Source organism: Zootermopsis nevadensis, unplaced genomic scaffold (genome assembly GCF_977971745.1).
Source record: "Zootermopsis nevadensis isolate Lab colony 2312 unplaced genomic scaffold, Znev_1.0 Znev_ptg000061l, whole genome shotgun sequence".
NCBI lineage: Eukaryota > Metazoa > Arthropoda > Insecta > Blattodea > Termopsidae > Zootermopsis > Zootermopsis nevadensis.
The window spans coordinates 23,970,975-23,992,418 of NW_028259192.1; the positions used below are offsets into that span (position 1 = coordinate 23,970,975).

Here is a 21,444-nt window from a genome sequence, read left to right on the forward strand (position 1 = left end):
AATTTTCAATTTCTGGCTGACCTGTCCCTTTTTTTAAAAAAACGTAACGAACACAAAGTTACGTTCTCCAACAAATATCTATATAAGAATTAAAATATTAAAAAATTTTACTTTCAAGTTTTTTAGATTTTTCAGGACAGTGAAGATGGAGGCGATTTATTCCTCCGAAACGTTGACATGCAGTACCACCCTCCCGGATCTACCGGTGTCAAATTAAGAAAGATGGATAGGCGGAACACGTAGCACGCACGGGAGGGATGGGAGGATTTTTATATCAAAAGGATTTTAAATAATTTGTTTTTTATAGCCTGGATTGCATTCGTCTCCCACGAGACTGTCAATGAGGGCGTAGGGCCGAGGAAGTGTTTAAATTCGTAGGCACGCATAGACCAAAATAAAATAAAGAAATAATCTCCCCCTCGAAGGGAAACACAAATTTAAACCGCACATTAAAATGTGTTTTTGAATTGGCCGTTGAATTTCAACCCTCGTGGATCTAACCAAAAGTTTTAATACGAGGATCGACTCTCTGGTTGAGAGCCACTTTTAATTCTAAATCACAGCGATCCGCAAGTGTTGTTCTGCCCTCGTAAATTCTCCCCATCAGATGGCAAAGACTGTGAACCCGCGGTCCTCGTCTGGGGCCAACGCGATCACGTGCTTTTGACAACCAAGTTTCTGTGGTCTGCTGGTTGCCATGACGACAGCGACTTCATACGAGGCTGTTACTAGCTCAGCATGTTGAGACGTGACTTGCCCTTCGAAAATCGAGTGATGGTTGACCGGGGAGTCGATCCCTGGTCGTCCAGCCTCAGTACTGACCGGGTTACGCCTTTGTAAGAAAATAAATTCTGTTACATCGTCCGTTTATCCAGCGTTCGTCGCTTTGTCGTCAGACACACTCCATCCTGGAAGCTGCGGCCTGATTTAGAAGTGGCCTTTCACATTCTGTTTCGTAACACTTAAATTAGTGGCCACCATCAGCATTTACGGCTGTGCTAAATTGATTTTCGGTCAGAAAGTGGCGTGTAGTGAGTAGGCTGAGGGCTAGACGACCCGGGTTGGATTCTCAGACACCCCCTCCGTGGATATCACTTGATTATGTGGTATGTTTGAGCTGGGTTCGAGACTTGCGCCCGTGTGAGGTTTCGGGTCCTGTCGACGGCGAGTCCGAAGATGCCTTTACCAAAATTCGGTACGCATTTCTTGTCTTGCCCCTGCACACTGCATCCAGCGTTGCGGGTCGTGTCCGACTCGCGGCCCACACTTTGTTTCCGCACGTGTGGCTTCAGTTGTGCGTGATTTATGTGACTGTGTTCGATCTGCGTCTCCTTTTTGATAGCTGACGTATTGATGGCGGTTCATTAACACTCACTCGCAACTTCTCGCACTTCCCGTTCAGAAAGAGACGAAACAATCATTTAATTTGTTTATGTCGAATGTTTTGCATTAAACGGTTTATGTAATGGGTTCATAATTTACTGGGCTCCGCTGGGAGTCAGCGTCACGTCCGACAAGACGTTCAAAACTCACCTCTGAAAGTAGTCTTCGAGCATTGTCAGTCGAGGTTCGAGCGCCCCGGGACCCCGTTACGTGCTCACGACAGCGTCCTGGAAGACGGGGCCCTGAGACGCAAATGCTCTCGTCTTTAGATCGATCTGTGGATTTGCGTAGGACCAAGGGCCGCTGATGTCCACGGAAGTCGTCCCTTCTTGGTAGTAGATGCCCTGCGATGGGCTGATCCCCCATTCAAGGGAATAAAGCAGCGCAGAATTGCGTCGTTGACACCGCCGAGTATTGTCGGCTGTGTCAGTGTAGTTGTTTTGTTTCCAATCAGTAAAAACTGTCCTGTCTGAACTTCAAGTTATTCGTGAGCTGGTGAAAAGCATCCCAGGACTTTGCAGAATCTGAATGTTCATTACCGTGTTCACAACAGCCCACCACCGGTTCCTATCCATGAATCGAGTTTAGAGCCACACCGCCCCCCCCCAAATTATTTCTTTGGGATGCATTTTAATATCATCCCATCTATGTCGTTGTATCCTAAGCGGACTCTTCTGTTCATGTTCTCCAGCGAAATATTTGTGTGCATTTCTCAGTTCTCGTGCTTTTATTCAGACGCTCTGGGGTGTATATTTTACGTGAAAAAAGCCACGGTCCGCACATCCACCGCCTTGAGTTCCTCAAACCTCAGAGGCCTCCTCCTGCCTCGTCTTCTGGTTACTTTTTAGGAACGTTCCCAACCTCGGGGAACACCTGATTAACCGAGGTCAAAGGTCAGATGGCATTACTGACGTTATTTATGTTAAATTTGAGAGTCGTGATTGCGCTGGAAATACAAGGCAAAGGAAGTTGATGGTGGTACACCAGGGCTGTGCGTGCTGAGAAGTGGAGAGCATTTCAAAGAATGTTCGTCCGCCGCTCCGGAGGGATATGTAGCTCTTTTAAAGCCCTGTGGTAAGTGTACTTACCACCTAATTTAACATTCAGTAAGATTTCATTTTGTATTTATGTGGGTTTCGTACGATTCTCAGAATAAACAGCGATTATTTCGTTAAACAGCGTCAACCAGTTGATCTTCGTAATGGTGAAGTGTAGTGTTTTCTTCGCGGTACGGTCTGAATTCTTTAATATTAATCAGACGAACTATGATTCTCAGTGTAAACAGCGATTATTTCCTTAAACAGCGTTAACCAGTCGATCCTTGTAATGGTGAAGTGTAGTGTTTTCTTCGCGGTACGGACTGAATTCTTTAATATTAATGAGACGAACTATGATTCTCAGTGTAAACAGCGATTATTTCCTTAAACAGCGTTAACCACTTGATCTTTGTAATGGTGAAGTGTTGTGTTTTCTTCGCGGTACGGACTGAATTCTTAAATATTAATCAGACGAACTATGATTCTCAGTGTAAACAGCGATTATTTCCTTAAACAGCGTTAACCAGTTGATCTTCGTAATGGTGAAGTGCGGTGTTTTCTTCGCGGTACGGACTGAATTCTTAAATAGGACTTAAACCGGCTTTAACTTCAAAAGGCTTTAATAAAGCGTAAAGGATTGTGTCGGAGGTGTCATTGAGTGTAATGTAAGGGACTTCGGGGCGGGGGGTAATCGCCTCGGCGACACTGAATAGTCAGATATGATTTAGTTATGAAGGAGACTGTCTTGTGGCTTGTAGCGCCGTGTGGTCTGGTAGACGTTTACAAGACAGGGCTGTGTTTCGAGACATCTTGTAAAGTTGTCGAATCAGCCGTGCCGCGAACCTCGATCAGCCAGATCGTTGCATTCTGTACACCAGTGGCGTGTCATCAGTAGCGCCGTGAAACCATTTGATGCCATAAGAAATCGCGTCGCTACCAACTTGCAGCAATGCAATCCGTTCTTTATGGCCGCTGTGTGTGTGTGTGCTGTACCCTTCCCGTGCACTGAGTGTGTGCCATAAAACACTAAAACTTTCCCCTTCTCTCTTTCACCGCTATCTTTATGGACACGACTCCTCTTTTTATCCTTTTAGAAAGAATGCCGACACGTCGAGATTCCAGTTTTAAAAAAGCATCACTCACTCTGCTTACCTGGGACCTCCCACATGAATGGGGCCCTGATCATGGACAATCAATATAACGCCTTTATTGCGTACAGATGCGTCATAAAGACACCGCCCGCTCGCCCCAAACGTCCCGGTCCACGTCTACAGAATTCGGAAAGAAAGAAAAATCAGGTTAATGGACGTTGTCGCCCGGAACGGACCGAAAAAACATGAAATAGGCGAAAACGTCGTCGCTCCCTTCATTTGACGAGGCTTTCTCAGCCGCCAAGGTTATACCTCCCCGAAACGTCGAAGTTGAGAGACTGTGAACAGAAGCGACCGTGGCCTACTTTACCCTCTCCCTCGCTGGGTTTTCTTTAAAGACGACGGCAGATGAATTATTTAATTTGTAACTCACAAACAGTTTATGATTTCTGAGTATATATTAACAGAGGTTTCGCTTAATAAGAATTTGTCTGACGAAACTTTGTGACACCGGGAAGGACCGGCACTCGTAAGTGAGATTCAAATGTTAGATGCTGTTTTCCGCGCTATGAATTTTGCGCTGTACCAAAAGTAAAGTCGTAGTCGTGAGTGAGTTCGTCTTCAGCGGACAAATACCTAATTTCCGGCCAGTGGGCGCAAATGCAGAGACATTTTATCGACATGTTCCGTTTTTAAACTGATCTCTGATAGCCACAGCCTACGCGATTCACTCTTCTGTCTCTCCGTCCGAACTACGGCGTATCTGAACTGCCATTAGAAGGCGCCCTTAAGAAGGGGTGCTGCTTAAAGTCTCTTGCCTTCAGATATTCACGCCTGTCAGAGTGTTGAAGAACACAGCTTTTAGAATTATCTTGTAGCCTGTAAGAGCGCGCATAATTGACTCGTTCCACGGACAAACCTCTGTTGAGAAGCTAATAGTCGCTCAGCTAGTGAAGAAGTTCCCCGTCTTTTGCGGGCATCGAAGGTTCATTACCACGTTCACAAGAGACTCGTCCTGATACGCGACCTTCGCCCTTCAGGTTGTGTCCCGTGCGAGCTACGTGCCCCGCCACTGAAGCCAAGTCTTGTCCGTTTCTGTCGCCTTGCCGGTTAGTCGCAGGCTTCTCGCAGCGGAGGCCTGGGTTCGCTCCCGTGATGGACAAAGGGTCCGATGTACAACTCAGTGCTGAGCTGATGAGCCGAGCGTGCAGCTGATCACAGGCATAGCAAGTGTCCGCTCGCAGCCTTGAGTCTGACCGTGCTAATTGATTCTGACAACACCGAGAGCCGTGTGGTGTGTAGGCAGCGTTTATTGCGAGCGGTGCTGGCAGGGACTGACAGACAACACTAGGAATCGGCAGTCCCATCGCATTCGGCGCTGCAGCCGAGGATTTGTCGATCAGCTGAGCGACTGCTAGCTTTTCGAAGACTCCGGTTCATGCAGTTAGTTAAGAAAGCCATTGATCACTCTGAACAAAAAAAGGTACTGCCGGACTGATTGGATGCCGTTCCAAAATCGGCCACTGCGCCAATTGATTTGCATAATACCATTCTCCCAAGAGTTCGTTTTCCAGAAGGTTTGCTCATCAAAATTCTCTGTGCATTCCCTGTCTCCGACTTACTTGCTACATGCCCAGCTCATCGCTGCCTTTCAGGTATCGCCGTCCTAATAATTAACGTCGCACTATAATTAATTCATTAATCACCACATGAAAATGTTTTAGCTAAAGGCGGTAGGTGAGTCGTGGTGGATTTTTCGCCTCTTGGGGATTAAAATAATTTTTATTTCGTTAAGTCTTTTTTTCTGTGGAAGTTTTGAGCAGAAGGAAGACTACCTACGCCTTCAGTACGAGTGTTTTCAGAGCCCCGCTCACTTGATTCCACAGCAAAACATTTGTACCAACCTCTCCAAAAACTGTGTTCATTTTAATCACTTTGTTCAAAGATGTCACAAGCAAATAACACCAATCAACGTCACGATTTCTCTTACTTTTTAAGACGGCCGTCTTCTGGGATGTTTCAGAGGAGTTTACTGCTTCCATCATCAGGGCGACATTCCAGAAGACAGTCGTCTTCATACTTGTCGCCCTGAGAACCTGATCTCATCTCTGATTCTTGTTTCAGAAAACCTCGAGAGCTCGGTACAGTCTGGGTGTCCGGAGTTCGATTCCAGATGGAGTCGACCAGAACCAGTGGTTGGGAGGGGCTGCGTCCCTTAGGGTGAGTGCGTCATTTCTAGCGCAGGCCTAGCTGACTGAGATGCGAGGTTCCCAGGCGTCACAACCCGGAGGAGTCGACTTCTGTTGTCTTGTGAGCAATTTTCCCGAGGGTCTGCGCTAAAGGTCGTCCAGCCACTTTATTAATGGCGGTTCATATCGATCGAGCGTCCATAATTCACGTAAAACTGAAATCGAATTTTATATATCTTTTCAAAATGGACCGTACGTAATGGATTTTTCTTTGTATTTAGTCCTTTGTGTTTTATTTGATTATCTAATTAGAGATTCACATTTTAAACAGCGATTATTTCCTTAAACAGCGTTAACCAATTGATCTTCGTAATGGTGAAGTGTAGTGTTTTCTTCGAGGTACGGACGGAATTCTTAAATACGTAATATTTAGACGAGCTTTGACTTCAAAGGGTTAACCAATTGATCTTCGTAATGGTGAAGAGTTGTGTTTTCTTTGCGGTACGGACCGAATTCTTAAATGTTATTTACATGAGCTTCGTTCTTTCTGAGACGTGCGTCTTCTGGGTTGTAACGGTATGTGTATTTGTGGATAGACATAATCGTTTTCAAGCCCTGGAGATGGGGACAGTCTGACTATGTTTTTTTTTTTTTTGGAAATGCTGGTATTTGTAATTCTGTGGGCTTGGGGGTGACAATATTTCGAAAATAAAACAGACTGTAATGTGTAATATAATTTAATATAAGAGACGGGAACTTGCATTAGGGATTACGATAAACTCATTCGTCTGTCTTTCTTTCTACATGTTCAGACCACTAAGACCCACTGCGAATTAATTGTTAGTGGTTTCGTGAATAGTTTGTTTAGATCTATAATTTTTGCTTACATAAATACAACGTCAGAGCTTCATACCGTCGCCATGTCAGTAATTGTTAACTTGGAAAATGTTCCTCGGAATTTGTCAACTTTTCCAATAATTCTCGCCATATAATTGAGGATTAAATAACCTTCTCATTTTTCAAACCCACCTTTCTGCTCTATGAACAAATTATCTCAACAAAAATTTTACGTTTTTAAGGTCTTTTCCCCACACAAATTTGCAAGACTCTAAATTAAATGGCCCCTGGGTCATTTCCAGCCACCAGGTTGGTATCACTGATGGTTGGCAATGGCGTCGTGGCATTTAGTGGCATGACGTACGTGCGAAGTTTAATCAGAATTCGTAAGTTGGTTCAGTCGATGTTCAGGGCGACAGATGCGCCATTACCTTTACCAAATTTGTGTTTGGAATATAATTCTGCTTGCAGTTGCTAATCTGTGACCAGGCACAACATGGACCTGTTCTTCCATTTGAGTTTATAACGTCTGACCAATTTGATCTGTGGACACACGACAGATTTGAGGTCCTCGGTGTAGGGCATTTCCTGAAATTTCGACTGTTATAAAAATGTCTTGTTCTCCCATTCATTTCCAGCAAGAAATTCGTATGCATGTGACCTTGTTTTACCATGGAACTTACCTGAAATGTCGAACACGTCAACAAGGTATCTAAAATTACTCCCGTTACGTATTTTAATCATTACACACGTGATACATTTACGTAGTGCATTTCACAATTCAAAATGGTGGCTCTACAACGGCCATGATGATGTGTTTCCTGTGAATCACCAGTTGCCACCGTGAACTCGGCTCCTGTTAATTATCGTTAACATTAGAACAAGGCGTCTAATTAGGCATGAGGTAAGGTGAAGGAGCCGAGTGCTAAATGAGAAGTCACCGCTGGAACACGGACGAAGGAGAAGGGGATTTGTTGTTGTCTAGGAAACTGATTTAAACAAGAGCAGGTTTTGCCTAGGGTCCCAATTTTCTGATGCATTCAGGTCACCCAGGACCTCGTATCTTTTGCGTAGTTAAACAAACGAGCGAAATGCGTACGCAGTGGACATGTGACTTATTTGGGTGTTAAAAGAATTGCGTACAGTATTTTCGTTGGGAAATCATTTGAAAATTTTCCATTTCCGGTTCCAGTAAGATCAGAGCATAGCATTTATTCTGCTGTTGGATGATCGACTAATTAAGTGACCGATGGGCTGAATGAAGTGAATGATGGACGTAGAAAGGCTGTGCCCTGTCTTAAGGCACGCCACAATCAGGAAACGTTCAGCACTCTTGACTAAATTCCAGGCACAGAATCTCAGTCGTAATCAAGACAGCAGCCAACAGCCAGAACTAACTCCGTGGAGCCGAGTCCTTCTTGAGAAGCTGACAGTCGTTCATTAACACGGCACAAAACACTACGCGGAAAATAATTTTTGATGTTAACTCTCCGATCCTCGAGGGGTTCTCGGTAACGATAAAATTTAAACAACAGTTGAATGTCGCAGAGTTAGAGAAATCGTGAAAGATCTTAGAACCACGGAATTTCTAACAAAATCTGGGGCCATTTGTGGAAGTCTTGGACGAGTTTTATGTTGAGTTCCTTACCATTGCCGATATGTTAATGAGGAATGTCTACATTGCTCCTGTTAGAATCTATAAAACGCTAGGCAAATCGCGATATTTTATGGAACTAGATTTGAGTGGGGAAAGCCAGAGGTTCGTAATGTTCCATGCGTGCAGCTTAGGGCCTGACAGAGTCTTTGCCATAGCTCAGGCGGTTAGACGCTGGCTTTATACCAAGGAAATCCGGGTTCAGTCTCTGGTGACTTAAAGTAAAATTCGTAGGCGAAGTGTTTTTGTACGAGTTATTCCGTGTTCCGCTGCTAATCACCGCTCCATCGGTCCTAATTTAGGGGCTTCAGATCCGCCTGGTCTCGTTCTAAAGTCTGTTTTACTTTAGAAGTCGTCTGAATACCAAGTGCAAACTCCGCGCTGACGCGTTAATGACAAATATGCCCGCAGCTTAAGTTCCGCGCTGCAATCTGACATCTGACATCTGACATCTGGTGGTTGCAGGGTGTAGCCCACCGGATAGATCCAACACGTGTAGCACTTCGTCTTGATTGCTTTATAGCTGCAACCGGCTCATGCCTCCAGGGGTGGCCATTCACTGCGATGCGTCTTCTTCAAGCAGGGGTGCACAGTGCGTCTTACTTGGCGCTAACCCGGCTTCCGTTCAAAGAAAGTTTTTGTGTCCATCCGTCAGCGTGTACAGGTGTTTCGCCTCCGAAATTACTCGGTGAAAGTCGATACACTTTGGTATTGGCGACCTACTAAGTAAATTCATAAAGCATACTCATTCTTGAGAACCTAATAGTCGCCCAGCTAGTCACGAAATTTCTCGCCTTGTATTCTTTGGATCCTGAAGGCTCATAACCATGTTTAAATTACAACCACTTACAAAGGATCCCCATCTTATGCCAGTCCACGCTCTTAAACCATCGTTCTGGTTATAGAAGCAGTACTATCACTGAAACGTCGGTCAACTTCTATTCCAAAAGGCCGTGATAACCTGAAATCTCACAGATTTATTTAAGATATGATGTGCCCACACCTCCGAAGTGGTATTTTCCCTTTCGGTTTCCCGACTAAAATTTTGTAAACATTTAACTTTTCCTCATGCGTACTACACGTCCTTTCCTTCTAAATTTAAATTGTTGATAGTTTCAGCATTGAAGTTTTATCTGCATTGAACATTGATAATGTTTTCAAAATTTTGCAGTAGGATTTGTTAACATCTAATACGTGGATTTGTGGCAGTGATACATGTATGAAACAGAATTTCGATAGGGTTATAATCGTATATTTCCTCTCTCAGTATTACATTTCATTTATGACAATCTATTCTTGTCTGGGATTAAAATATAATGTATTGAACTTCTCGTGCCATCTGGTGAATACTTGCCAAACGAATTGATTGGTACGACTGGAAGGAGAGTAAAATTTCTGCTCGTCATGTTACCTACTTTATGAACAACTGAAGCGCGATTTGCGTTTTGCGCGCCTTTGCGAAGGGGTTTGTTGGTGTAATTTTATTAAACTTCAGCAGAATTACTAAGCTTGTTATTCGTTTGTGTTGTTGTGTTAGTAACGTCGTCGAGCAAAATAAAATAGTATGGCTCATACAGTATCAGTTTCCAAGGTAACCACAAGAATTTCATGCTCCAAGACTTGCATATCAGTACAATGTGTGCTTTCGTTTCTCCAATTTCTTTAGACCCAAACTGTATAGGTATTTTAATAGATTGTTTGTAACTTCTAGGGCTGTTTTGTTCACAAGCCACACAATCGCAACAAAAATACACCTAAGAAGCAGTTTATTCTGACTACAGACAGGCAGCTGTGGTATAAAGCATATAAGAGAGTATGGTCATCTATTGAAGTGAAATTAGAGGTAATGTAAATCAGCGAAGATAAGGCTTGTTTTACCACTGTCAGAAGTGATAAAGATTTACATGATGGTATGCCCAACGTACGTTTTGGGTTATGTATGTGTAAATTAAGAATTAATTTTCTCTTGCCCTTGTATATTATATGTTACATAGCAACAATTAATGCTGCTGTTTAATTTTTCAGTCCCTACAGGAAGAAGTGTTTTCGGAGATTTTAGAGAACTTAGTTTATTATATTCAGAAATGTCATAAGAACAAAGCCTCAAACAAAGGGAGAAATGAAATACCATCTGCAACATTACTTACAGGTACTGTTACTGTTATCATATGTTTTAAAAACCCTAATTTAAAGTAGTTTTGGTGCAATTTGAATGTTTTCATATATTCCATATACAAGTAAACTGTATCCATGTTTGCCTCATGTTAATATTAAGCATTTTTAGGAGCATATGTGTGTTACACATATTTAAGTGCACTCCTCAAGCACTGTATGATCTGTGCTTCTGTTATTAGGTGTGAACTTGCCAGATCATGATGCCCTCTTTGCAGCATTGTCGAGTCAGTTGCACGATAAAGTGACACCGTACGTAGCCACTCTGCAGGCTCGTCACTGCACGACAGTTCGCTCTACCATCGAGCACATGGTTCTGCAATTAATGAATTACAACAGGTTTCATAGTGTGAGTTAATATGGCGCTTGAAGTTCTGATGGTGGTGAAGATGTTAGTTGTGTGTGGTCTAGTACATTGTAACACTGTTATAGACATCTTGGGGAAACATGTGACTTCCATATTCTGGGTAGAAGCTGTAACCACCTACATGTTGCATTATAATCCAGAAAAGCACAGCTAACATCTTCACTATCTTGAAAACCCCGAATCTCATATATTCACATGTTCTTCAACTTCTTCACCTTTTCTCAGGATGTTCCCAATTCTTATGTGAGTGTTCTGATGAAGTTCTTCCTTTACTTTGTTGGTAGGATGATGACTTGGAGGATGTAGTGAAGGATCGTTTGAAGAAGAATCAGTGTAACTTTCTAACCTTATCAGCTTGGTACAAGGAGCAGATAACATCTAAAAGGCTAAGGATGTCTCCAAGAAAGAAGTTAAGAATTAAGCCAGATTTGCAGGTGGATAAGGAGTCTGTTCTTGTTGTCATAATTCCTAATGTGGAAGGCTTCTTGCCACAAATATTACAGGACTTCATCCTCATAGCCAGGTACAGTTCAGAACACGATATATTGCTCGACAGGAGTCCCAGACGCTGCTGATATTGTGATAGTTTTCTTGTTATGGATAGGTTCTTTTTCGTATGCGTAACTGAACTCTAGTTCTGAAAATTCTTTGAACTAGAAATTTTAGTGAGGATAGGCAAGAATAATGGCTACAAACAAGAACAGGTACTTGAGATGAATAAAAAAATAGTCTGGCTCATTGGCGACTGTTAGTAGTGCCTTGTGACGTGCTTAAATTCTCAGCACCAGCCGTCGTAAGTAGAGATTGGCTGGCGACTCGTCTGTATAAGGCGTTCTGTTTGCAGTTGTTACGTCACGTCTCTTCCGTTGGTGTTTGTATTTGGGGTCGCCACTGCCGTGCGCACCTTGCATCGTAGCCTGCCGTACCATGTGTCATCGAAACTCAGAAATGAGGTGTTCCATTCTCAGCCGTCGTCCTCTTACCTTAATAAAGTTTTGGAGAAGGTAAATTTGGAAAATATTGCTAATACAGTTTCTACCATTTTTTTAAATTAGAATTTGTACGTTTACTGAGTGTGCTAACACTGGCATGTAGCTGTGAATATTCTTCAATGTGTGTGTCATTTTTAATAAGGAGAATACATGAAAACACGGTTTTCTTATAGGTTTTTCTGACTAGCGCGTGTCCATTCCAGTTGGATGACAAAACATTCAAGTTACTGATCGACGTTTTCCTTTTTCATGACTTGTCTGTCTGTGGATTTATTCAACATTATAAGGTGATTGTTTTAAAGTTAAAAACCTATTTCAGTTCTCTTTTGTGGTTGTGGATCATACCTCTATGAAATTTAAGGGAATTTGTTAAAATCATTGCATGCCTGGTCTTATCCATGTTTAATTACACAGCCTGCTTAAGTTATAAGAAATTTAAAATGGTCAGCTTATATATTGACCTTGTTTGGACATCAGCCTCTTTATTCTAAGGCATCATCTGGAAGGAAGACAATGTCTACCAAACGAGCGTAAGTGTTTAGTTTTTCTAAGTGCCTGTTTTTGATACCAGTGCTTCTGTGTACTGTTTATACCATCTGACAGCTCGTCCCGTACTCTTTGCTTCAGGTAAACGTCTTCGACTCCGGTACTTTGTACCTTTCACACTTCTTACGGAAATGAATCTTCTGATTCTATAGAAATGTGTAATTTTCTGACCAGCTGAGTGGCAGTTAGCTTGTCAATGTAGGCTCTGTTTGTTTGTTACTGTACTTTTAATAATCTTAAAGTGTCAGATGTGTTCAAATTATTGCTTCAGGTTATGTGATTATTACATTGTTTTGTCTTATAATTAACCACACAAATTTGTTGTAAGATCTATTAAGTGGTAATTTGTCAATTGATAACATTCAGCAGCATGTGCTGAAGGCAGAGGAGGTTGAAATTTGCACCTCGTAATTCCACTTCTTAAAAGCCATTTAATTGGGTTAGTTCTTTCATGTTTATCTGCTTGTGTTACAGCCAATATGTAGAGGATTTATCAGTAACAACTTTATCATTATGGAATATCACCAAACAATAAAACAGCAGAATCTGGTGGTAATAACTGTTCTATTGCAATAATCCCGCTACCACTGGAGTGCCTTCCTTAGCCCCATTAAATACAACCTACAACATTGTACGTCCCTTTTCCATTGGTGAACCAATGCCTTTTGTGAAGTCTACGCACATTTAACATATTTTAATTTGGAGGAGCTTTGAGATATTATACCAGCATTTATTATAATGTTATATTCCTCACAGGATTTGTTTTGAATGTTGTGTTTTTGCAGTACTGCGTGATGGAACATTTCTTCGACTGTGATTACAAAGTTCTGTGCTGCTCCGTGTCCGAGTTGGCTCCGAACATTAAGTCTCTAAGTGAGGACCAACTAGAGAAGCTGCGTCAGTTGCCCTCTTTTCGTCGTTATGTGGATAAATTGCCTCAGAAAGAGAAGGCACCTCTGCTTGTTGATGATGATCATTTTAGGGTGAGTAACTTAGTGTTTGAACGTGGCTGTCTTCTCAAATGTTGGCAAACTTCTACTAGAGTGTGTATCGTTAAAACGCAGAAGACGGTCATCTTTGAACTCACCTAAAATCCTTCTAAGTTATTGTTTACTGTACATCTTTGGTTGTTAATTATGGGTGTGTTCTGAAAATATTTCTAAATCACAGATTAGTTTTTTTCGTGTTTGTCATTTCACACAAGAACAAAAGAACCAGTTTTAATTAAACTGGTTGTAGTTTGTAATTTGTATATGTTACAAACTGCTGTCGTGCTTTGTGTGAAGAAGGGGGCCGTAAGATGTACGTTATTTCAGGTGGTGCTTGAGAAGCTGATGACAGAGCTACATGGGTACTTGCTGAACTTCCACACATTGCTAAGATGTCTCCACACTTTGACATCGTCGCTCCCAAAGTCACCTCTAGGAAAGCAAGTACGTACGCTAAAAAGGCAATTAGAATATAAAATTTAGCCCAACAGGATCAATCTTCAGCACCTTCAGTTTGTTCTGCAGTGTCATCACGTACTCTTGTATGTAGTTACTGATGCATCGGAGGAACGTCAGTAACCTGCTGCAAGACCACACGGCATCACAACCCAAAAGACCACAATCCACATTACCACTGCCGTGAAAACCCGCGATCTTATACAAATGAGCGTCGTCATTGTGCCTGTGGGCTAACTTGTCTGTGTCCTGTGCACAGTGATAAAAAAATATTTGCTTCGAAGTCTCAGTCTTACGATGTTCGACACTTGGGTCAGAAAATGTTTCGTCGTGGTGGGGATCTGATGACACCTTGCTGTAAAAACTGGTATATTATGAAATGTTAAATGAGTTCAGATATTTGGGGATGGTGGTAATAAGTCAGAATTATATTCTCAGAGAAATAAAGGAGAATTGGATCTGGGTAACGCTTCTTACTATGCAGTTCAGAGTTTTTCCCCTCCTGTTTTCTGTCTAAAATGTAAATTCTAAAATATTGGTCTGTCATGTTAGTGGAAGAAAAGAGATGAGGCTTTTTAAAAACAGAATGCAGAGGAGAATAATTGGACCTAAGAGAGAGGAAGCAACAGGAGGCTGGAGGAAAATGCATAATGATCAGCTCAATATGTAAGACTTGAGGTTTTCTCAGCAGTGAGTATGAAGATTTCCGTCTTCTGGGTTGTTGCGCTGTGTAGTCTGGTCGATGATAACCAACGTTTCAGAGGTCATACTGCCTCCGTCATCAGGGCCCTGACAGCGCAACAACCCAGAAGACGGAAATCTTCATCAGCTCAATACTTTATACAATTTATCGTATGTTGTTAGGATGATCTGTTGAAGGAGGATTTTATGGGCTTAGCATGCAGCATGCAGAGGGGATATTAGAACTGTGTACAAAACTTTGGTTGGATAGTCTGAAAGGAAGACCTGAGCTAGCTGAGTATAATATTAAAATGTGTCATGGGGTAATAGTGTTGGAAGGTGTTGGTTAGATTTGTGTGGCGCACATTAAGAATCCTTGGTGGGCTCTTGTGCACATGGTCGTGATCACGCAGTTTCCATAAAAGTCAGATTATTCCTTGACAGTGACTGTTGGCTGCTGTGCCTCTAACCCATAAAAATCACAGAAGTTTAAAATTTCTTCCAGCTGCGAGAAGTGTACAGCCTCGCCATCTCTTGCGACGTTTCTGAATCACCCCAATTCAGAGAGTGCTTCCAGCTACTTGGATTCCAGTCACGGGAAGAGTTACTGGACAAACTGAAGAAAGTTCTCAGCATCCTTCAAAACGTCTCAAGCGACTTGCCAGTGAAAGTCTCGCACCTGAAGGACATACATCAGGAACTGTCCAGATATTACACCGAGATAGTCAGTGTGGGGATAAAAGCTGCCGAACAGACATTGAAAAGTCCAAGTAAAGTTGACATTGGGAAGAATATCAACAGGTATCAACTGAAAGAGGTACTTGCAGGTTCATAAAACCATTGACGATCTTTTAAAATGTGTGTAGTTCACTAATGATAAAGACATGCAAGTTCATGCTGTTCGTGTTGAAATTAAATTGGGAAGGGTGAGAAGGTGCCTTAGATTACAAATACATTCCTAATAAAGTCACAGTCTGCGACTGTATTTGACATACTGTTTTTCTCAGAAAAAATCTTGTCATTGAATTGTAAAATGTTTCTTATGGACATCTTGTCATATGTGATTCTTTTTCCCTGGTGAATATTAAGTACAGTTTTCGTAATAATTAATTTTGGTCATGAAGAAGGGTAGTAGCTGTTGGCATGTGTGGTTTAGAATATTTTGTGAGCTCCGCTCTTGGTAGGGACCAGAAATGTTGAATTTTATGAATGTCTTTTAAGCCACAGTGACGTTCTTCCACATGTACAGAGCGAAATAGGAAGTGTTTTCTTAGCCATAGACCCAAATCTGATATAAAAGTGGGGCATTTGGGAAGATAGGTTGTGTCTCATCCAAAGAAATTAAATATAAAATTGCGTGTAAAAAAACTGAAATTGATGTGCGTGTTTATTTGTTAAGAAACTGCTGGAGTTGTCACGTAAGCCGAAGTCGCTGTCAGGCTACGAAGAGACAAGGAAGAAGCTGCTGGATTACTTGGCTGGAACGGTGTTTCCGCAGTTCCTTGTTCCACCAACAAATACACCATTCAATGAAGTCCTCTTCTTCAGTAACTTGGCAGGTGTCAAGAGACATATCGTGGGCACGCCAAGAGCTGCTATACATATGGCTCTTAATAATCCTCACTATTATCTGGAGGCAAGTGAATCTGTGGAGACCCATTTTGTCAAGTAGCTCCTGCACTGTAGTAGGTTACCTTGGCTGTAACATTCCTGATTTGAATTATGAAATAATAATGTTGACTAATATCAGCTGGGGCATGAGCCAAGATGTTCATGTTTCCTCGTAGCTCTCCCTGGTCCCCCCCCCCCCCCCAGGCCACAGCTTTTTCCTCCCCTAACGCTTCCAGGTTTTTTGCAAACGATGTCTATCCTGACGTTTCCGCACACAGTTTACTCATCACCCTGATGATGTAGGCAGCTGGTTTCTCTGAAATGGCTAATATCTACCAGTCTACATATCACAGCATCTCAGAAGATGACGACCTTTATACTTGTCTCTGTGAGAACCTCAAATGTTAGCAATCATGTTCCTATTTCATTCGGAACTATGCAGTTTAAACAAATAAATGTAAAATTAATGCATTTGCGAACAAAGATTTGTTTGAAGTGATGAAATTTTTGTCAAGTTCTCTTCAGAGTACTCTCCTTGAGAGTTAATGCACCGAGCCCTGTGACTGCAGTCTGCTGTCATTAGCGGCGTTGCTGCAGATTTGCTGAATATCGAAAACATCATTCCTTTGTTTTACCGAGGTCCGGTCTTGCTGGCAGAGAGAGCAATCCCTAACCTTGCTGGTTATCCTTCCTAGAGCGATTCACTTTACCGACTATTACAGTTTTTGGTTCTCAGCAAAATACTGTTACTTCAGCATCGTTTTCTGTTTTATTACCGACTAGTGTGAGTGTTGCGAGCTGGACGGATCGTCCTCCATCATTCCTTCGCTGCCTGACATTTGCATTGTGTACAAGCTTCACCTGGAGTGTGGACGTCTCATCAACATGTATGACTGGTTGCAATCTTTTCTTGCCATCGTGAATCATACTGAGTCCGGGGATGAGCAGAGAGATGTGCCCCCAGAGATACAGTATCCTTTGAAAGTAGTGTTTATGTACCTTATTTATTTTATTTTGTATGTATTTATCAACATTCTGCCAGCTGCAGAAATTATGTGATATTAACTGTGTGCGATGTTCACGACACGCCTACTGCCGAATTAACCGGCATTGACAGATTCTACAGATTTTTCTTAACGTGCGATCAGAGCCCGATTCACACGAGCAGTAGCGGAGTTGCAGTTCCTTGGTTTCATCAAAACCTCCAAAAAGAAGACTGACCACGTGACAAGACTGACCTGGGGAAGCTCATGACGCGTCCTCGGCATCGTGCCAGATGCATGTGCGCGTGTTCGTTTCGCGATCGAACTTTGCCTTTTGAGCCGAAGGAATGCCGTGTGGAATCTCTTGGAAAGGTGACAGAGAGAATGTAGACAGTAGTAGTAGTTACTGACAGCTCTTGGTTACGTCTAATATTTGAAGGAATAATAGAGAGACACTTTTATGTTCGCGTGGGATATTTGTGCGGTGATTGCGAGTAACAAAATTGATTAGTCGTATGTATGTGCCCTTTCAATGAATCATGTATAGTTTTCATAACTTCCGCACTTCATGTACGCAGCTAACTGCACTAATCTTTCATTTGAGAGGGACGGGTGTGTGGGATATAAAAAAAGAAGCCAAACTTCGTGAGATGTTGCTGGTGCAACAGCGAAGTGCGGACTGGGGTATTCATGACATTCAATGTTCGTTATCTACGTAGAAAGTGGGCAAAGTTCAAAGGACACAGAAACAAAATTTGTGATAATTTATTGTTGGCCTACTCTGACATATTTCGTGATATGGAGGGGGCATTTTAATTTATTCTTAGAATGAAAATTCTTTTTTATATGGTATTTTAATGTATCTGAGAATTAATCGTATTACAGTTTGTATAAATTTGGATGAAGAATTTCTTTGTTGCGTGATGCTCTGTATCCTTCTTCCTATACAAGTGCACTTAAGTCCTGGGTTGAGGTAACAGATTTTCTTGACTCTGTTTAAGGGACCATGGGTTCAAATACCAGTGTAATTATCTCTGATTCTTTTTGGCGTGAATGTCTGGAATAAGTGTGACTGATTGTGTGTTAAATGATGGTGAATGCTGGGATATTGAAGAAGAGTGCTTGTTGTTTTGTCTTGAACCTATCACACTGTTTACTTGTCACACTTATTTTATGTTTATGGTACAAGTTCACTTGTCAGAAAAAGTTCTGTTAAGGTTAAACATCGTGTCTTAATGTCAGAATTCTTCGTAAATTTATCGATTTTAGCTTCTGAATGTTCTGGTATCGGAAATACTTGCATACCGACCGTTCACAAGCTGAAAAGCTCCGAGTCTTATGAGGGGTGATGGGTGACGTCATGACCTACAACAGGGAGATACACATCCCAGTAAAAAAAATGTATCTGAAAAAATTACTTGCCTCACGATAGTTTTATTCTGATGTGTCGGTAAGATCAGTGTCCAAGTCATTGTCGCTAGTGCTACTGTCAATTGATTCACAACTGTTGCCAATGCTGCAAACATTAATTCCCAGCAACTGTATGTCTTCAATGTGAACAATAAAGCACCCCCCCCCTACCTGTACTCCCAAGAAGTGTACAGGTCTCTTCCCCTACTTCCTCATTTTAGACAGTCGCTTACAGTACATAACCTCCCTGAACGTAATTCCTTTGGAGTTTGGTCCATAATTATTTTTCCTACAATTTCTTCCATTACAGTTGGGTAACAGCGCCAACTCTTTTACCCTATTCAGGAGAGAGCGTTCATGACTTGGGAATCTAGAGGCTGTAGCAGAGCGAACGTGCCAGAATTGTGCTGTTTCAAACTTTTCTGCCTTCCTTGTGTTGACTTTTCTTTTATGTCAGTTAAGAGTTTTCCTTCGCTTTCACGATCGTTACTGACACAGTGTGACTGCTTTTCAGATGGGACGTGGCCTTCTGCTCTAGTGGAGTTTCACCTGGAGTTTTGCGGTTTCTGTAAGTTCATTTCCTATATTTAAATTAATGGCAGCTTGCCTTAAGAATTTGCGATGAAATGCGATTCCAGACGAGAAGCATATTTTAGTTTGATTTTGTAATTTTTGGACACAGAGTAATGTAAGGAATTTTTTTTTTAAATTCTTGGTGAGAATGAAACGAACATTTTCTGCATATGAACGGACTGCGTTATCTGGGGCTTGGCTCAGATGTTTCTTAAACCCGAATTTTTCTCTTCCACCCGTCGTATAGCGCACGTGTCAACGGAAGTCTGAATCTCGGTATAATTTCTATTTCTAACGTAAAGTGTCGCTGATCGCTGGAAGTGTCTTGCACTTTGCCGTCATAAATGTCACGGTTGGTTTTGTGTTGCGTTGCTACGAAGTGTGTGTGTGTCTCGGTAAACTGTCCACTGTTTGCAACTAGCGAGAAAAAGCTCAGGATGATGGTTTGTAGCCACAGAATTCAAACTGCTGTGATTTATCTTGGGATAATTTATTTAGGTCAGAATTTTAAAACCCGAATTAATTTGGGATAACAACGGCAGTGGTTAAATTTATTGATAGTTGATTGCAACTGTTTTTGGATATTTTTAGACAAAATGCCATTTTCTCTCATTTAAAGGTGTCCGTTATGGCTTTCTGGCCAGTTGTTTAGTTCTCTGAATACGTTTGTTGATAAACAAGCCTCTCGAGCCTAAGCCCGTGTCTTAATATTTGAAGTGTTTCCGTATTGCTTCTGATTCTGCTCAAAGTCTGAATTTCTGCCCTCTTATTGCGCATCTTTAGTTTACAGTAACACAATTACTGTAGCGTAATGGATTTTATTAATGAGTAGCAAACCTAATTTATTCAGAATTGCTGAGACTCTGATCCTTATGCTCGTACGCAGTTGATCCGGCGGACGCGTTTCGTCAAGAGTTAGGTCCCTGAAATCTGAATTGGTTACCATTGATACGATGAAATTATACCGGCTTGCGTGTAACATGGAACTGAAGTAAAGGTAATTGTCTACATCAATTTCAAAATTTTTTTTGGAAAAATTATTTAAAATTGAAAAATGTCTGTAATTAATAACTGGAGGGTCGTTGCCTCTCGTAAATATGCGCTCAACAGTTGTCTGCTTCCGTAAGAGGCGCGCGTTTCTTTGCTGCTGGTGTTTTGTTTTGGTGATACTAAAATGTATCCAGACTAGGTTCAAAGCTGCGGGGAAAAGTTAGGTTATGTTAAAATGAATTTGTCCTTGTTTTCATTACAAGTTATATTGGCAGTTGTAATTAGTGATTTGAATCTGAATGCAAAATGCCTTTGGAACTTATTCCACGGAATATTGTCCTTGAGAAGCTAAGAGTCAAGGAAATGCTCGTATTTTCTGAAACTTTGGTGGCTGTCCTCAACTTAAATAAGCCATTCCACAGACACACACTGTTTAAGATCCGTATAAATATCCTAACATCTATTCCTAGATCTTCCAAGTTGTCTTTTACCCTCAAATTTTTACGTAAAATTTCGGCAGCTGTGCCGTGCGTGCTACATGACTTGCTCGCATTGTGCCAAAGTACAGAACACGGTTGTGTGCGCGGGAAGCAGTCCGTAATTTTGTAACGTTATCAACGAGCTTCTGTTACGTCACAACCGCGTCACGACATTCTCTCTCGTGACCTGTTCCATTTCCCTCTCGACCAGGTTACGCGCGGACATTGACACAGTTTACATTTTCTTGTGGTCTTTTCCATCCACTTCGAGTTCACTTGTAGCTCCCAAGAATTGCCCCAACGCCGCGTACTTCGTTCAAGTAGTTTGATTATCCTGCAACAGATGGCACCGTTCACCGAAATGTCGACAATGGCGGTGTGAAGACGAAATTGTCTATTCCGTTACTCGTGTCCTTTTTTTAACGCGGTGGATAACGGTTTGGAACAGAACCTCTTCGAATTGAACCGACACCCCCGTGCCCCTCGTTCCCTTGTTTCTCAGGAGGAAGAACGGTTAATATTTTCGCCATTCTTCTGAACACTGCATTTCTGTTTCGTTTGTCCCACAATTTAACGCACGGCGATGTGTTTTTGTTTCGCGATAGATGTTTAAGGCTTTGACCGGGATGTTCTTTTGTTAAATCTTATGTGGTACCGCCTATTCGACTTCTAATGGTTAAGTGAAGTGTTTTCTTCGCGGTACGGTCTGGATTCGTAAATAATATTCAGACGAGCTTCGGCTTCAAAGGGTTAAGTTACTGAAAGGAGAATGGGGAATTGTGCGAAGTACAGCGTTGGAATTTCTTAAAAAATTCTGCATGAACGTTTCTTTAAATGACAAATATGATAACCCGGTGTCATCACTAATGGCGTCCGTGCGCAGAACCGCGTGTTTATTAGTTTGTAGTTACAGGACCTTATTGCTATTTGAGGTTCTCACGACGCCGCTGGACGTTTCTGGTCATAACGTCGACTTTCCCTGAGGAAATGCCCCTCTGAGAAGT

At 41.9% G+C, this 21,444-nt stretch overlaps 1 protein-coding gene across 1 annotated transcript; it reads left to right on the plus strand.

Moving 5' to 3' along the window:
• The first annotated feature begins 9,590 nt into the window (after window positions 1-9,590).
• On the plus strand, window positions 9,591-17,887 carry Orc3 (origin recognition complex subunit 3). The gene is made up of 13 exons (XM_087341074.1): window positions 9,591-9,782; window positions 9,903-10,034; window positions 10,217-10,340; window positions 10,546-10,712; window positions 11,015-11,253; window positions 11,575-11,734; window positions 11,896-12,009; window positions 13,054-13,251; window positions 13,585-13,701; window positions 14,900-15,211; window positions 15,794-16,030; window positions 16,789-16,976; window positions 17,154-17,887. Exons 1-13 carry the CDS (start codon window positions 9,756-9,758, stop codon window positions 17,257-17,259), a joined length of 2,121 nt encoding a protein of 706 aa, XP_087197200.1. The 5' UTR covers window positions 9,591-9,755; the 3' UTR covers window positions 17,260-17,887.
• Window positions 17,888-21,444: the final 3,557 nt, after the last annotated feature.